Source organism: Zonotrichia leucophrys, chromosome 2 (genome assembly GCF_028769735.1).
Source record: "Zonotrichia leucophrys gambelii isolate GWCS_2022_RI chromosome 2, RI_Zleu_2.0, whole genome shotgun sequence".
Lineage (NCBI taxonomy): Eukaryota > Metazoa > Chordata > Aves > Passeriformes > Passerellidae > Zonotrichia > Zonotrichia leucophrys.
Window position 1 is genome coordinate 104613240 of NC_088171.1, and position 17431 is coordinate 104630670.

Here is a 17431-nt window from a genome sequence, read left to right on the forward strand (position 1 = left end):
AGAAATTTTATTGAGTGTAAGAATACAAAAATTGACACATTAAACTGTACAAAAGGTACACTAGCACTAAATGAGGCAACTGGATCCATACAAGAGCCAACATTTACAAATTACTCATACTACTGAAATGTACAGGTGGTGTGGTACTTTCTCATTAAGACTTTATATTCCAATAAAGAAACAAAACCAAAACCAAGAGCAGTAATTATGTTCTAGCGCCTACTGCCTAAATTTAGAAGCCATATTCCACAAAAACAACTGCCTGACTTTCAATATCACAGAGAAAACATGTTAAACGAGGATTAAAAAATTCCCTCAATTTTTAAATTATGAAGACATAGTACCTAGTAAACATTGCCTGATGTTGATCTGGTGGATTACAACACACAGCCCTACAGTATTTTACAGAACCTGGATCCAAATTTGAGGTAGTTCTAAAGGCAGTTTAGGTTAACTGACAGACCAATAACAAAAACACATTGCCAATGTTACTAACAATAATTTTTAGAAATTATTTGGACTACTTTAATTTCAGAATATTACATTGGCCAGTGCATTAAGCAAAGGCATCATGATTTTGATTTTGACCCATGTTCATTAGGGTTAATATAAAGCCCTTGGAAATGCCATTTATTTTGCACTCATTTAATGAACTGACTGCTGCACATGGCAAGGAACCTACAGATGCTAAAAACACAAGGTCAGTTATAGAAGCAGAGATAAATAGGTATGGGGGAGTCAAGAGAGAGCATAGCCCCTAAATAAGCACATAGTTTAAAGGAATGTGGCTCTCATCAAAAGCTCAGTTTTGCTCCATTAGATTGCTACCTTGCTTTAGATAACAAAAATCTTAGAAGAGATCACAAAAGGAAAAAACATCTAAAGAGAAGGAACAGGGATGTAGTAAAGACTAGTTTGTTACAGAAAACAAAAAGGAAGTCTGTAAAGATAAGAGAAAAGAGGACAACAAAAGAAAGCATAAAAACTTCCCAGCTATCAGAAGACTTTTCTAGCTGTCAAATTAGAATTCTGGAGTATAAAAAGGAACAAAAAATTAGAAGCTTAAATGATGTCATCAATATAATATCTGAAACAAAATACTCTTACCAGGGCCAGAAGATTCACACATTATGTTAAGAACAACTGAGTTTTAAACTCATTCTGCAAAAATAGCCTAGAATTAGACAATTCAGTCTGTGTTTAGATAGTCTAACTCAAGTTTTGTTATATATCCTAGGGATCCGTGTTGCATTCAAATATTGTAGAATTAAGGAGCAGCTTGCTTTATTTATCAGCTGCTAAATGCCTTTAAATAACTGCAAAATTGTTTTTATCTCTGTATATTTAAATGTTTGACCTATAAAAACAACACTCAAATACTTCAATGCTTTTAATAGAAAATACCATCATAAACTATCCAAGATATGAATGCTGGGTTTTATTTATTTTTTAACACAAAATTATACACAGAATAGATAAAAACGTACTACTTTCACATACCATTGATCCACTTTCTTTAAAGTATGTGGACCAGAGCTGCCCATACACTAATTTTACTGTTACTTTTCTGAGGAAACATCAAAATCTGTCCAACCGGCCTAACAAGAAGAATACAGATATTTTAGACCATTTTGATGTATCTAACATGCACCAGACCTACAAGTGATTAGATATACAGCTAGAATTCATATGATGTCCTATTTAGAGCTTTCTCTGGTATATATATTCAAGAAGTTCAGTGAAGTTTCATCTGGGAGTATGAGCAGCTAAAGACAAAGCTTGGTTTTCAAACTACTGTGTTTCTTTTTCTAGATTATTTACAAGACTACTATACAAGGACTAATCTTATCAAGAGAGGTTTTGATTTTTTACTCATGTAAGAGGTGTCTCTGTGCAGTTTTATAGGTAACTGAACAAGCAGGAGACAGACATTGACATTTAGTCTTGCTAGTAAAATAAGGCTTGGGGAAGGATGTGAACTGTCTGTGATGCGTGTGCCCTAAACACATAGATATGCTATTGAAAGTACAAAGTCTGAGCAAAGCATTTAAGAAAATGCAAATATATTGTTTAATTCTTAAATGTATTTGTGTCAACAAAACAAAGAATTTCTTTCTTCCACTTAAAATCAGTTTCAGTGCTAAACACAGGTAAGTACCCATCCCTTTAGAAGGCCCCATACGAGAGCTTCAGAAATGCAACATTTTTATCTTCATCTTTCTAGTGATTAGACACTTTCAGCCTTCTTTTTATAACTGTCTAGGATGCTGGTCAAGTTTGACAATTGATCTTCAGGCATGAATTCTTCATCGTCTCTGTATATTCTCGCCTTCTGTTCATCAAGGTATTTCTAGAAAAGAGGTACAGAAACCTTTATTAGCTCTGTCATGGTCTGTATTTTACTGATTCTGCTAAAGCATTTTAAGCAGTCATTGCATAGGTTAACTGATTTCAGTTAAACACTTTCCTGAAAGACATCTATCAGAAGCAGGTTTAACCTGACAGGATGTTACTGCTGAAACTTAACAATCAATTCTGATTATTTACACCAAAGGTTTTGTCAGAAAATTGAACTAGAATCCACAGACTTAATAGCAGCTAAATAACTGATACTTCCTTAGAAAGAGTAAGCTCTAATTTCCAAGTGCTTAACTGCAAAATGTCTCTAGAGAGATTTAATTCTGAATATCAAATTTTAGCTTACCACTATAGATTCTATATGAGTAGCAACTGTTTCTATAAGACGACTCAAGTTAGCATCAATTTTTCTCTTCTCTTCTGTTGTTGTTTGCAAAACGACTTGATATCTAAAAGGTAAAGATACTCAGAAGATTGTGTCCATAATTAGAGAATTCCTGACATTTAAAACAATCACTTCAAGTCTGATTTATCATCACGTTTAGCCATACTTTTTTTTCCATTAGTATTAATTTGAACGAAGTTACAATATATTAATACTCAAAGAAAAACCCTTATGCGGAAAACAGGAGTTCTGATACAGCAGACAAATATTTTAGCAAAATACTGTTGAGGAGAAACATCTTTCAGTTGTTAACTTGTGAAATTAACACACTGAGATGGATACCTGCTGAAACAACTTTATGTTACATTCAAGAAAATATCTTTATCCTTAAAAACCAAAATAAACAAGGCAGACATGGAAGTTAGGAGCCTTACTGTCTTTGGTGATCATGCAATTCATTTGTAGCTTCACTGAGCCCATCATAGACACCACTCTCAAGTAACTGTTTATGCTTCTTTAACGATTCCAGTTCATTTGCACATTTCTTGTCTTCTTCTTCTATCTCCTGTTGTCATAAGGAAGGCAAAGAAAAAAAAATGGCCTCTCTCAGGTATAATTTGGATCTTTTTTCCTTTCTACTACCTGATTATATCCTAATACTTGAATTCAAAATTCACTCAAATAGTTCCAAGTTCAGAGCTGAAAAAAACCCCAAGGATATCCGTCCCAAACCTGAAGTTTCAGCTGTTTTCTGTATCATCCCCATCCCAGAATAAGCCTAACCATCTCTTTATTCCTTTAACCACATTTAAAGGCCTGTGTTGCAGCTACTTTCCCTTCAGAGTTAAAGCTCAAAAAGTGTTGTTTAGATAGTCTAAATAGCTTAGAAATGGCACATTATGAATAACTGTTTCTAGGTTAAAAAATACAACCACATTTGAATAAGAAAATAGCTTTTCTTTTTTGTCTGAAAGAGAGTACAATTCCAAATCATCTCTTCTAGAATGACACTGTTGATGCTATACAGTCCACAAAACCAAACAAAATTCTGACGTCAACTCAACATGCAATTTTGATAGATTACTGAAACATCATCCTTCAAAAATAATTTTAATACTTAAGACAAACAGCATTTTAAAAATTAGAAGAGGAATTACATCACTAAGTGTCTGGTGGCAAGTGTGTATTTTATGAGCTTAACTTTAGAGAAAAGTATATGCAAAAGCACAGATCAAAAGCTAAATGTCCTGTGGTTTTGAAAAATAGAAATTAAATTAATTGCCTTTATATACCTATATATACACCTGCCTCAGCAGGTATTAGCAGTGAAATAGCCCTGTTTCATGGCTATAGCACAGGAGTTTGGATTTACAGGAGCATATGTGGTAAACATTGGCGTAGTTCAAAGAACATTTTTCTGCAGGGCACCACAGCCCCACTAAAGCAGTGTTGTCAGAGAAGTTGGGAGGTACCAAAATAGCCACTCAGTTGTTAACAGAGAGGGTTATGTTTTGTTGCTGAACTGCAAGTGGGGAAAAGAATAGGGACTGCTCCTGTGCTGGCAAAGGAAGCTAAAGGAAGTAACAGTTTGAGATCATTAAAACAATTTAACATGCTTTTGGTCAATGTTTTCCTTAGTTTTTACAGAAGCTGATTAAACATGTTTACTGAAAACTGTAAATGTATTTATTATATACAAATTGATTAGACAAGACAGGTTCTGTTAATCCTAAAATTTCCTTCAAGCACATGCCCGGAGACATCCTGAGGTCAGATGATTGTTGCTGCTTTTATTACTGGATGCAGGAATTTATGATTTACAGGATCTGCTACAGTATGATGCCAGATTCTCTTACAAGAAAGTGAAAATTGATTCAGTTAAGGTGGCAGTCAAATCACTTTTCTGAAAAGAATAAAAAATCCTCTAAGAGGGAAGGAAGAAGGACGAGCAGAAGCCCAAACAAAAATGCAACCCAAAAATTTATCTATAAATACAAAAATTAAGGATAAGGGTATCATTAAGGATAAGTTGTCATCAAGGTGTAAGAAGTTCTACCTTAAGCTTCTGCTGGTAAAGATCATCCAGCTTTTCAGCTTCTTCTGTCAGCATTTTCACACTGCGTTTCTTGTCCTTTAGCATTACATTCACCTAGGATGAAAACATAAACAAGGAAGTATGGTTCAAAAAGAATTCCAACATATAAATCCATGCCATCACAAACCACACCTGGTTAAACAGGTTAAACAATTAAACTAGGCTAGGCTGAGATGGCATTATCTTTCTTCATAGCAGCCTATGTTATGCTTTGTTTTGGATCAGGGGCTAAAACAGTGTTGGTAACACACCCAAGTTTTGGCTACTGCTGAATAGTGCTAACACAGCATTCCAAGGCTTTCTATGCTTCCCAGGGCCCCTCACTGAGTAGGGTAGGGATAGGCAAGAGACTGGGAAGGTGCATAGTGAGGCCAGCTGGCCAAGAGGACATTCCATACCACATAACACCATGCTCAGGTAGAAGGCAGAAGAACGAGGAAATAAAATTCTCCTTCTTTCAATCTGTCCCAAATCCAATAGTACTAAAAATCTTCCTGATGACAATTTGTCGGTGATAGTAAGTCACACAATCAACTGGAATGGGTAACTTAGTAGAAACAAATACTTGCAATGGTTGTGGTCAAGTATATGTAAGCTACATAAACTTTAATTCAGGGAATACACGATATTTCAACCAACAAAGACCTCAGTTCTTAGAAAAACTTTTAGGTTCCATTACAATAAAAGCAGTTTTCTCACAGTTTCTCCCCCTCTACTTGTCCCCAGAAAAACCCCAAGTAATTCAAGAAACCAACCCAACACATCACACTTTAACTATGCAAAAAGTTGAATGAAAGAGGCAGATAAGGTTTTAGGGTTGGTATCTTAGTGTTAATCTTCATTAACTAACTCACCTGTTCCAAAGTATCTTCCAGAGTAATTTTCCGTTGAGTGGCTTTACTAATTTCTTCCTCAGTCTCGTTGATGATCTCCATGAGGGGAGCCTGTTATACGTATACAAGAAGATCGAACAAATGCAATTTGCTAATTTGAACCAAGATGCACCCCAATACATCTTTGCCTTTTATTTTTTTTAGGCTACTGTATTTTCCAATACCAAATCTCTTTCACATACTACAATGTCATTATGGTGACTCATCGCACAAGCTTTTCAATGACATTTCATTGTGAGATTGAGAGACCTTCCCAGCATTCCTAAAGAAACACATTTTTTTTGTGAGTCGTATCTAAGGCCTTCAGTGTTGATTCTACTTACCTTGATCTGAGTTCTGTATTTGACTAGGCAATTTGGTCCTGAATCAGGATTGAACTGAATCTTAAAGTCGTGGCCTTTGGAATTCTCAGCACTTACTGGAATTAATTTCAGCTTTCGAGCCAGTTTATGATACTCTGCCAGTTGCATTTCAATCTGCTCAGAAAAGGGCACAAATCATAGAAGAGATACAAGTGAAAAGCTGAGCAAGAAGTATTAATGTAGTACTTTAAACAAGTTCCTGAGTTGCTCTCTGTAGCCATAATTCCTTGCTACCCCACAGTATTCAAGAGCTGTATGCAATGCCAGTACAGCAGTTTGCTGCATTAGGTACTGGTTTATGATTCTTTCAGAGTTTGCACACTGAGGTTTCTTAGTGTCTATGGCTGAGAACACTGAATGGTTTCATCTGTGGTTTTCTATATTCATCTGCCATAATTTTTCCTGCCTCAAGTTTTTGAGAATTAGCTGATAGGGAACTAAAAACGTGCTGGAAAATACTACTAAATAAATGATCAGTTATAAGGTCAATATGCCTTCTCTCATTAGTTTTGACAGGAAATGCTACACAGCCACACATGCTAACAACAAACTAACTTGAGCATGCCTTTAAACAAAGCTTATTAAATGCTTTAACTTCTAATTAATGAGTGCTATTAAATGCAAACATTAAAGAACCCAGGGTTTTTTTTTTCCGGTTTTATATGCTTCATACTTGCACCTGAGGATTTAAGTTGATAAAAGTGCTTGATAAAGGGTGACCCAACCAAACATTTTTGAAATTTTTTATTTAGTTCTCCAATTGGCAAAGCAGAAAGCTTTTAAATCCCATCACTTACAGGACTATATCTTTTCATTCTGTTTGAAGGGATTGAACTTGGCCCTTGAAAGATGTTACAACTGCTACACAAAGGCCCTAAATGCATGCAAAGCTATTGATTCAAATTCACTAGTTTTGCCTTACTTCCTTGCTCTGAAATATTAACATTAGCCTGTAATTTCTTGTGTTACCAAAGCAATGGCATGCTAATGTTATCAAAGCTCTTAATGCTACAGCAGTGCCAGCTGACCATGCTTCATATTCTAGACACATCTCTTACGATGCAGGAAAAAAGTACATTTTCATTAAGTGCAAAACAGAAAAAGGGAAAAAAGCACATTTTTCAGAGGTACTGCAAACAGAGGCCATTCTTGTCAGTTTTGCTTGGTTAGATACACGTATGGTGGTGTTAGGTTATTTAGGAAAGAAATTATCAAGACTCCAATTTTAAGCTTGCATGATGAAAACTGGCAGCCACCTCTGAGTGTTGTGGGGTTTTCACATACCGCGTCTCTATTCCTAGCATATTTTATCTCTTCATTCCACATCTGATCTCGTTCTGCTTGCAGCTCCTTATTCAGCTTGTTAATGGTTTGCTGCAGCTCATTTCTCTCGTGATTTATTCTCTCAATGTCTGCAGCTGAGTACTTCTGGTTATCTAAGATGTGCTGGAGCCGGGCATTCTCCTGCTTCATGGTTTCTACTTCTGCTCCTAAGTACATAAAACATTTGTGAAATGGACATAAAATACTAGCCTATATACATAAACCTCACCTCTGTATTGTATGAGTAAATGACAGTTATTACATAACATTACCATTTCATTACTCCAGTGTACAGAGAGCTATTAGACAAAAAATCTTTTTAGCAATCCATTCTGGAAAGTTTATTTGTAGCATCATGCTACTCCAAGTACCTTGCTCTGCTCTCAAGCTAAGAACTACAATTATTTGAAGACTACTTCTAGCTTCACTGTCCTGACTGTGATCAAGTCCTCCTTACCTGCTGTCTCAACTTCATCATTAACACTTTCCAGGTTTTGATCAAGGATGGATATATGAGATTTCATATTAGCCAAATAAGCTTGGTATTTCTGGACGTCTGCTTGAAGGGACGATTTCACATTTCGTAGCGTTACTCTACGATCCTAGGAAATGGGTGAAAAGAACAACCACTCTTAGATAAATATAAAATAATGATTTCACTTTCCAGATAAGACAGTAGAGTAATTGATCAATATCAATAGCACAAATATAAAACTAAAGAACTTTAATAATTTTTTATCCCTGTGACAGCTAAGTCCAGTCAAGACACCTTTAAAATAACAGCAAAGAAGGCTGAAAAGATTCTTGCATTTCAGCATTATGTCTCTCATTTGCATCAGACAGTGCTTTAGACAATTCGTACTACAGGTAGTCCACAACTTAACTCTAATAATACATGGAGGGCAGATGAAACAGGGGCATGGAAAGCCAGGAATAAGCTCAGCAGATTTTGCACAGTTGGCACAAATTTCAATTTTCCACCTGCACAGCCACTAACCCATTTTTAAACTCAGGATGTATTAAAAGCAGAATCCAGCTTTTCAAGCAAAGTATTTTCCATACAATATATTTGTTACCACTGAATCCCATGCCTCATATTTGAATACCAACACACTTGAAAAAAATAAGGTTGAAATTTATATTAAAAAATTTGGTTCAAGTATTTTATTGATATTTCAGTCAATATAAGACCTTATTACCTGTAAATACCTGCACATTATCAAATAGTTACTGAAGATTCCACAGAAAAAAGCCTTGTTCTCTAATAGTATAGAGTCTGTAAAATTCTGGCCTAATTAAAATCTCAAAGCACTGAAATTTTTCCATTTGTTCTGTATCATAAGTATCTTCATTCAGAAATTGTCGATATTATAAAATTCAACTCCACCATAAAAACAGACAATTTACTAACCGGCTCACTTTCCTTTTCTTTTTCTAGTCTTGCAATCTCTTCTTGAAGTCTTTTGTTCTCAGCTTCTAAACTTTCCATCTGGAATGGATCTATATTGAATAAATCCTCTGTGGGAGAGCAGAAGAGAGAGTGGAGTTACAAATTTATCTCAATATCACCACCTATTTTGAGTATCTGAACTTGAGCTTCAGCACAGTAAATACCCATTATCTGGATAATTATTTTACACTAAAAAAATAACTAAAAAACCCCAAGAAACTTACCAGAAAAACCTTTCATTAAAATGTAACCAGGCAAAAACCCCAGAACAAACAAGAAGAGAAATGGGTTTCTCAGTCTTTATGTCAGAAAGAGTTCTCATGTCAAAGTCACTCCCAAGAGGTAAGGGTTTCCAAACTCTCATACAGCCCACACCACAGGAGAGTATACAAGTCAGGACTACCTTGTGAAGCTTGAACAAATCAAACTTACTTAACAACCTCTTTCTTATCCATATACTTCCTTGCTTCTTGAGTCATCTTTTCCCTAACTTAATTTGGCTTTGCCAAAAAATGGGATGATTATTTTTTCCCAATATCCAGTAACAGTGTGGTATCTTGTTTCCTCTCCAACTGATGGCTCCAGTTTGCAAAGGGCCCTTAGTCTGGCTTTTCATAGGAGAGCAAAGAAAGTAAGAAATGTTTTTCTTCCTTTTCTCACATTGTGTTTGTATTTCTGCAGGTGGTGAAATGAGTGAGTCAAAAAACCCCAATAATTTTCTACCTCCCTGAAGACAAACACAGGTGCATGCTGAATCACACACAGAATCCTCACAATAGAGTTTGGAACTCTTGCAGACTGCTTTCAGATCTTTCAAAAGCTGAACTTTCTTGTCAGCTGTGCATCCTCTGAAAATAATTTTCTTTTTTAATTGTTAACTTTTCCAGACAGAAACAAGAGCCATCTGCATAGATGGAGTTCACATGTGAAGAATCGTATACTGGTTTTCTGTGACAAAGACATTAAAAAATCAGGTGACACAGCTACAGCTGATAGCAGATCATGACCTATCCATCCGTACTGCTAAAAATACACATAAAGAGAGCATTAAGTTGAAGTAACTGAAACATACTTAGGTATTTCAGACTCCCTTAGATCACTTTCACTCGTAAACTGAACAAACTGATGCTAGGAGAAAAGAAACCAGTAACACAATTGAATACTTAAAATTTGAAAACTTACTTAATTTTGACTGGACTTCAGCATCCAACTCTTCAAAGGTATCTCTCCCTTTCATGAAAAGATCATAGCACTTCACACAGTAGTCCATGAAAAGCTGAAAACAATTTAAAAATCTTTCATTTCAACAATTCCAAGACCTGTAAAATATCTGGATAGTCTAAAGCTACTCAATCAGTGGAATTAAACAGACATCAAAAATATCTTTAATGCTTCGATTGTACTTTTGTAAAATTAAACTTTTTTCCTCCCTTTGAACATAGAATGTCAACAGATTATATATTCAGGCAGAAGGAGACAACTATAATTCACACTAAGAAAGGTCTGGAAATACTGTATTTTTAACAAAGATATTTAACAAAGATTGTAGGTAGAATATTTAAGAATTGTTCATCTTGATGCATATGATTCTCTCAGGCTAGTTTATGGAAACTGCAGGTCTGTTTAACAGACCTTTTCTATAAATATGACCATTAAAATTCAGATCTGCAGATCTCAAAGTACTCTTATCTAGAATTAAAGAAAGGTTACCCAAAAAGAATTTGCTAGACACTAAGTCACAGATGCTTCAGAAGCAATTACACCAGCATTGTGAATTTTGTATCTATATATATATGCATAAGTGCCAATGTAGAAGAACGTATTTAGTTTAAAAGCATTGTTACTTGCCAACCATCATGTTGTAACCTTAGTCCAAAATTATGATTTTACTTGATTTTTTGCAATTTCTAATTAAGTGTTTTAGCTTATAATGCAACCCTCTCCAAACACCTGCTGTGATTTAACACTGAGTTAAATCTGAGTAGTACTAATAATCCATGATAAATTAAAAAGAAAGCAAACTGTTGGATTAAGAGCTCGAATTATACTGCCACCCTATTTTGTGGCTCAGAAATAAAACTTTACAACAAATTTTTACATAGTAAACTGAGTAGATATTGGCACAAGTCACTATATTTAGAATTAAGTCACTGTCTTTACACTGCACTGCAGTTAACCTCAGAAGTCTTGAGTGCTAAAGGAAAATACATCAGAAACTCTACTAAAACAATAAACAGCATAATGATGCCCTTTCTCTACAAAGGAGAACAGTATATACTTGTAGAATAAGGTGAATATAAAATAAAGAGAATATTTTGTTTAATACCCAGTCTACATCAATAGACTGATCATCATACCTGCTCAGGAAATAGTTGATCAGGTTTTTTATACAATGCTACTCTACCTCCTAGAAAGCATTGTGAATATAAAAGGGAACAGAATCTATAAATACATGACCCAGCAATCTAAACTGTAATTAAATTGTGTTGTTACAGCAAACGGCAAAATCCAGTTGAGCAATTCTGATTCTAATTTCCTTTTTATGGTACCTTATTATGTACAATTCCATCATCTGTCTCTCCTCCCCAGCTCTGTCTGTCATCGAACGATGGTGCATTTTCCCTGATCGCATTGTACAGCTGAAAAGCAGAGGTGCACACAACAAAGAGCAAATATGAAGACATCCATTAGTTTCCATGCTGGTTTTCGTGAAAAGAAGCAGAGTAACACTGGATTAGGATTTCAGCAAGCAGGTTGGAATGAACCTGTGTTGAGTTGACTAAACACACAGGTAAAGAGGCATGAACTAGACAGTCAACTCTGCCAAATTGTCTTGTGTCTTTTGAGCAAAAAAGGACAGGGTTTTCCTGGGCGCTCAATTCAGCAGTGGTCAACTTCTGTCACAGATGCCAAATTTTGCTCAGTCCTGAGTTGGCAGCAACAACAGTTAGGACTACTAAAAAACCCAAACCAACCAAACAAAACCAAAATTAAGTAAAAAACACCCCACTCAAACTGAAAACTTGCCACTCTGTATCAGAATCACAGGACATTTGAACAATTTCAATTGAAAATTCCATCCTTAGATTTCAAATTTAGGAGAGAATGGCAGATGTCACAACATTTGTGCTGGAGATACACGTTCCATTCAGTGATTATACTCATTAACTTCTCACGTTTATTGTATGTACAGATCAGCATTTTGCCACCTCCTCTTATACATTAATTTATCCAGTGCATACATGTAAAGAAAAAAACCTATCATAATATAACATGAAAAGCTCACTTTAAAAGTTACTAAAACATTAGGCCAAGGGTCAGCTCCCAGATGACTGCTAAGAACATATATGTTTACATATATGTTAAACAAAGAGATTTGTAGAAAATATGTACTAAATCTGTATTGAAACTAACATTCCAGCCTGGAAAGTGAAAATATTTATCTTAAGACAAACATTACCTTGACACAATCAATTAACCAAAACAAAGCTGCCACAATCTGAGGCCAGGTGTGTGGTGCTCCCACAGTGTACATGGAGCTTTTTGACAGAGCAAAGGGGTACCTGTACGGCCAAAGAAGATACATTTTTAATAGCTGTGGAAGAGAGTGATGAAAACAAACCAGCACATTTTGAAAATACAGCAGCACGTTTTTATATGTAGATGAACGCACAGAAGGAAGAGCAAACTCAATTCTACTGTACTTCAAAGGAAATTAGTTGAGTTCTTACAGCACGATTTTATTCAATTATCATGGGTCTCTCATTTTGCAACTCCTAGAATAACAAGGCTTGAAAGGGACCTGTAAGGATCTACAAATCCAACTCCCTGCTCCTCACAGGACTGCCTACAACTAAACCATATGATCAAGAGTGTCATCCAGATGCTCCTTGAACTCCCAAAACTTCAAGTGACTTGTCAGAATTAGTAATTTTATCCAGAATTACACCCTTGGTGCAGCAGAGTGTAATCCTTTTCAACATTTTAAGCTATAACAGCACTTTGAAATGTTATAGATTAAAACAAAACTTTATTAAAATGCTGAGAAGTGTACTAAAAAGATTTGCACCTACATTTAAGGAGCCCTGGCACTCTGACACCATCATGGGTATACATTCCCTTTTTTTCTTTTTTAATGAGACTGAAAATTCACAGTTATCAAGAGGCAGGGGAATTTCTTTCGAAGACAGTGTTGGGGCATTAATGATTTCAAACACTGAACAAATTCATCAACAAACCACTCAGCTACTTAGTGTTTTTCGCCCCTCAACAGTAATTTTGTTATTTCCACATTCTGCTTTGAAAGCAGAATGAGAAAAATTGCAGGAAAACATACTTTAAACTAAATTAAATTTGTTTAAACTAAAATTAAATTGTCTTGATCCAAAATTCTGGAAATTTTAGTTCTTAGATTCTAACAAAATGAACAGAAAGGCCTGTAAAAGAAAATTGTGCCTTGTCCTCCAAAGTTCTATACAAATAATCAATTAAATTTTACATGACAAAGCAGATTCTCAGAGCTTATAGTTCTGTAAATTCAAATATAAAATGTATAGCAGATGCTGAAAATCAGAGAGTAAACCTAGAGTTAAACAAAAGTGAAACAAAGCAATCACAACATTTTACTTTTAGAGTCTCATCTGAATAAATAAACCTATCCATTCCCCCTAACTATCAATGCAGAATTCTTAGCTTTTAAATTTCTAGCCATAGCATATCTATTCAGCCCAGGAGACTAACAATAATCATCTTACCCAAGGTCTTTAAAAACTTTGGGAATTTCCTCTTCAAATTTTGAGTCAGGCAGTTCATAAGAAGGGCAGAGGAATTTGTAGATAAAGGTGAAGATCTTTAAAAAGTCCTTAACTGATGGAGATTGTAGTGATTTCACGGAAACGTTGTGGGCATAAGCATTCTCAACAAGGAACTGTGCAAAAGAAACACGGAATACCAGTCACTAAATAAAATTTATAGTTGAAACCAAGGGAAATAACTATTTTGACTAGCACATTCTACACCTTATAACATACATGCAGAACAAGTTAATATGTTACCTCACAAAGCTTTTTGATACATTGTTGGATGAATGTCTTGTCATGAAGGGGCCTGGGATCCTTTATCTTCTCTGTCCCAAACACACCGTACTGGCTGCTGCGTGACCCTCCAGCCCCACTCACTCTAGGGACAGACAATAAATACAGGCCTTGTGACAATACATAGAAAGAAGAACTCTCCTCATGTTTAAGTCACAACAACTGCTAGCTTTGTTTTCTTTGCATTTGTTATAAAAAGTGATACTTGAAGTTTTCTCTTTGTTTAAGGTCATTGGAAAAACATTGTCAACCTGGAAGTCACAATGCCATAAGTACAACAAAGATTACTGCATCCTAGATGAATACTTTCTTCATTTTATTGAAATAAATAAACTTTCAGAGAGCAGAAAAATACCCCAAAGATGAAAAAAAATAAAGTTGGTGACTGTAAATAAACTCTAAAAATATTTAAGGAATATTTAAAAGGAATAACCTCTGCAACAATGGGGTACTACCAAGATGATACCCATAACACAGAAAGTCATGAGCTAAGTAGAAAGATTATAGAGTTTTGGAAAGTTTGTATCTTAGAGAGAGGAAACTAATGCAGAGTATACTTCAGATGTCATTCTTCCTTAAACAAGAAAATGTATTGAGATACTCTTAAGGTCTGCAGTGCACATCATTCCCAAAAGAAAAAAAAAATAAAGCTCCCAAAGCAATTCCTACTCCACAGCATTATTGTTTAGTGATCAAGGACTGGAGGAAGGCAGACCTGAAGGTCAGCTTGCCTCAGATCCATTATTCTCTATAGTGAAAATCTGTCAAGAAAGAAAATTACCAAAATTAGAGGACCATTTTTGTTTTAATGTACAGTGCAGACAACAAAAGCTATCCATACCTGTTCCCAAAACAGCTGACTTTTCTTTCTGAAGCTCCAGATGTAGGTTTGCTCATGCTCAGCTTCCCAAAGGTGCTTCTGTCCTTCCTGAGGAGCACAAAAAGATTCAAGTGACTACTTCTACCAATTCATACAAGAGCTATAGTAAGTAGCTCTTATAGTACTTGTATTATAGTACAAGACTGTAAATAAAATCTACAATATTTAAGGAATATTTAAAAGGAATAGACATAGGAATAGACCCCAGCATAGACCATACATAGCCCATACAAGAGTGATACAAACACTCATATATTCCTAAGCACCTTCATCCCCCAACATCTTAGAAAGGTTAACTGATGCATCCAGCTATCTCCTCAGAAACAGGTAACAAAGTGTTACATTTGAAACATGACACAAGTACACAGAAAGGAAGTATTTTTGCAAAACTGGAGCACATGTGCAAACACCCTTGGCTGTAGGGAGCCTTCTTCTCACTGTCTTATTTTTTTCCCCTCAGTTGCTACTCACACTCAAACACACTATAATAAATCTTTTCAGAATTAGTTTTATATACTTATTTTTAGCAACATCACCAGCCAGACTTACATCTGAGGTGTCTGAAGACCCATCTTGTTGGTGTCCTGCACTCTCAGTGCCATCATAGACTGTCGACTGCTGCTTCCAGCAATACTTGAGCTTCGCCTCATTGTGACTGCTGTAAACCACAATCCCTCAGTATTCCAGCAGTATCAGAAAATCCAGGACCTAAGGGTATTTTCTTTTCTAAATGCCACAATGATTTTCCAAAGACTCAGAATAAACAAGTAGACCTGTACATTGGACCAAAAAAAAAAAAAAAGAAGAAAAAAAATTGTGTTAGAATCCACAAATATATAAGAGCAGCCACAGCCCTTTAAATCAACCATTTTATTGATAAAAAGTGTTAGTGTTTCTTCCAAACCTACTGTTTTGTCTTTCTTTACATTTGGTCATTTCAGACCTACAGGTCCCAAAAGCAAAAGAGCTTGAGAAATTTTTCATTTCAGTCCACTGGGAAAAAGGCCACACTACCACGAGTACACAAGTACTGCTTACAGCACTTCTGCTGTACATCAGCTCCTGAGCTTCTTGTCCTGAGCCCGCCCATTCCTCTGCAACTGATCTCCCAGTATTACAGCACAATAACTGGAAAACCTATTCTGAGATAATATTATGGCTCTCTTCAGAATATGCATGCAGAATATAAATCAAACTGGAATATTAAGACCATTATCCCCACTGTGGCATTAAGGGGGAATTTGAAGTAAACAGAACTCACAAAACATTAAGTCACAAAAATTGCCTGCTTCTGCCCTCTACAGACGTTCTACTTTATTTGTGGGATGGGCTTAAATGACTGAATTATAACTAATAAAAACTCCCTCTATTACAGATGTTACCAAAACACATTATTAATATAAACTGTTGCTTCATTTTGCTTCCAGTTCCACTGCTCACAAACCACAACAGAAGTTTAGCTCAAGCTCAATTCATAGGGCAGCATTTCTCACTGTGTCTGGGGAAGAATCTGCATTATTCCATTACTTTAACTGGGACCAACCACAAAGAGAATGAATTTTCACAATCATAGCAAGCAATTAGTTTCTAGAATAACAGAATCAATTAGGTTGGAAAAGACCAGCAAGATCATCAAGTCCAACTTATGACCAAACACCACCTGGTAAGCTAGACCATGGCACTAAGTGATACATCCAGCCTTTCCTTAAACAGCTCCAGGGACACTGACTCCACCACCATGCTGGGCAGGTGTGGTGGTTGTTTGAGCAAGCTTAACACACTCATTCACGACAGCAGTCCATTCCAGTGTGTAATCGCCTTTTCTGTGGAGGAATTCCTCCAACTGTCCCACCAAAGCCTGGTGCAGTTTGACACCGTGTCCTCTCGCTTATTGCCTGGGAGAAGAGGCCGACCCCCACCTGGCTACAGCCTGCTTTCAGGTGGTTCCAGAGTGATAAGGCTCCCCAGAGCCTCCTTTTCTCCAGGCTAAACACCCTCAGCTCCCACAGCCGCTCCTTACGGGACTTGTGCTCCAGACCCTTCCCCAGCTCCGTTGCCCTTCTCTGGACACGCTCCAGCCCCTCAATGAATTGCGGGCCCAGACGTGGCCGCAGCGCTGGAGATGCGGCCTCACCAGTGCCGCGTACAGGGCTCTGTCACTGCCCTGGTGCTGCTGGCCACACAGCTGCTGACAAAAGGCAGGACTCTGAAAGAGCAGAGATTTAAGAGCAGATTGCCAGAGCCAACATGCCAGCAAGAAAAAAACCAAGAAAGCGTAGAGCGCGGCAAAGCTGGGCGCAGCTCCACCCGCTCGCCCTGAGAGCGCGTCTAAACCGTACCGAAGGCGACCGAGGGGACTCAGCGGCGAGCCCGCAGCCCGGGACTCACCGCCGCCGCACGGACACTTGTCCTAGGGGGGTGAGGGGGTGAAGGAGTGAGGGTACTGCCACTGCCCCCCGCTCCCCGCCCTGCCGTTACCGCCAGCGCCGCCGCCGCCGCCTCCTCGCAATTTCAAATCCGCCCGCCCGGACGTGGCCCAGGCGTCACACGGAACTGCGTCACGGCGGGGCCGCGGGCCGGGCAGCGCCGCGG

At 37.0% G+C, this 17431-nt stretch overlaps 1 protein-coding gene across 2 annotated transcripts; it reads right to left on the minus strand.

Annotated features, from left to right (window-relative positions):
• Nucleotides 1-1418: 1418 nt before the first annotated feature.
• NDC80 (NDC80 kinetochore complex component) lies at nt 1419-17431 on the minus strand. Of its 2 annotated transcripts, none has more exons than XM_064705935.1 (17): nt 17228-17431; nt 15389-15612; nt 14801-14887; nt 13921-14044; nt 13621-13793; nt 12327-12429; nt 11416-11505; nt 10049-10142; nt 8828-8934; nt 7874-8018; nt 7378-7583; nt 6055-6207; nt 5693-5782; nt 4800-4892; nt 3178-3308; nt 2705-2807; nt 1419-2350 (listed from the first exon to the last, which is right to left on the minus strand). In XM_064705935.1, the coding sequence occupies exons 2-17, from the start codon at nt 15487-15489 to the stop codon at nt 2228-2230; spliced, it is 1923 nt and encodes a 640-aa protein (XP_064562005.1). In that variant the 5' UTR covers nt 15490-15612; nt 17228-17431; the 3' UTR covers nt 1419-2227. The 2 variants fall into 2 exon arrangements, with proteins under 2 accessions (XP_064562005.1, XP_064562006.1); XM_064705936.1 differs by having other exon boundaries at nt 17179-17431.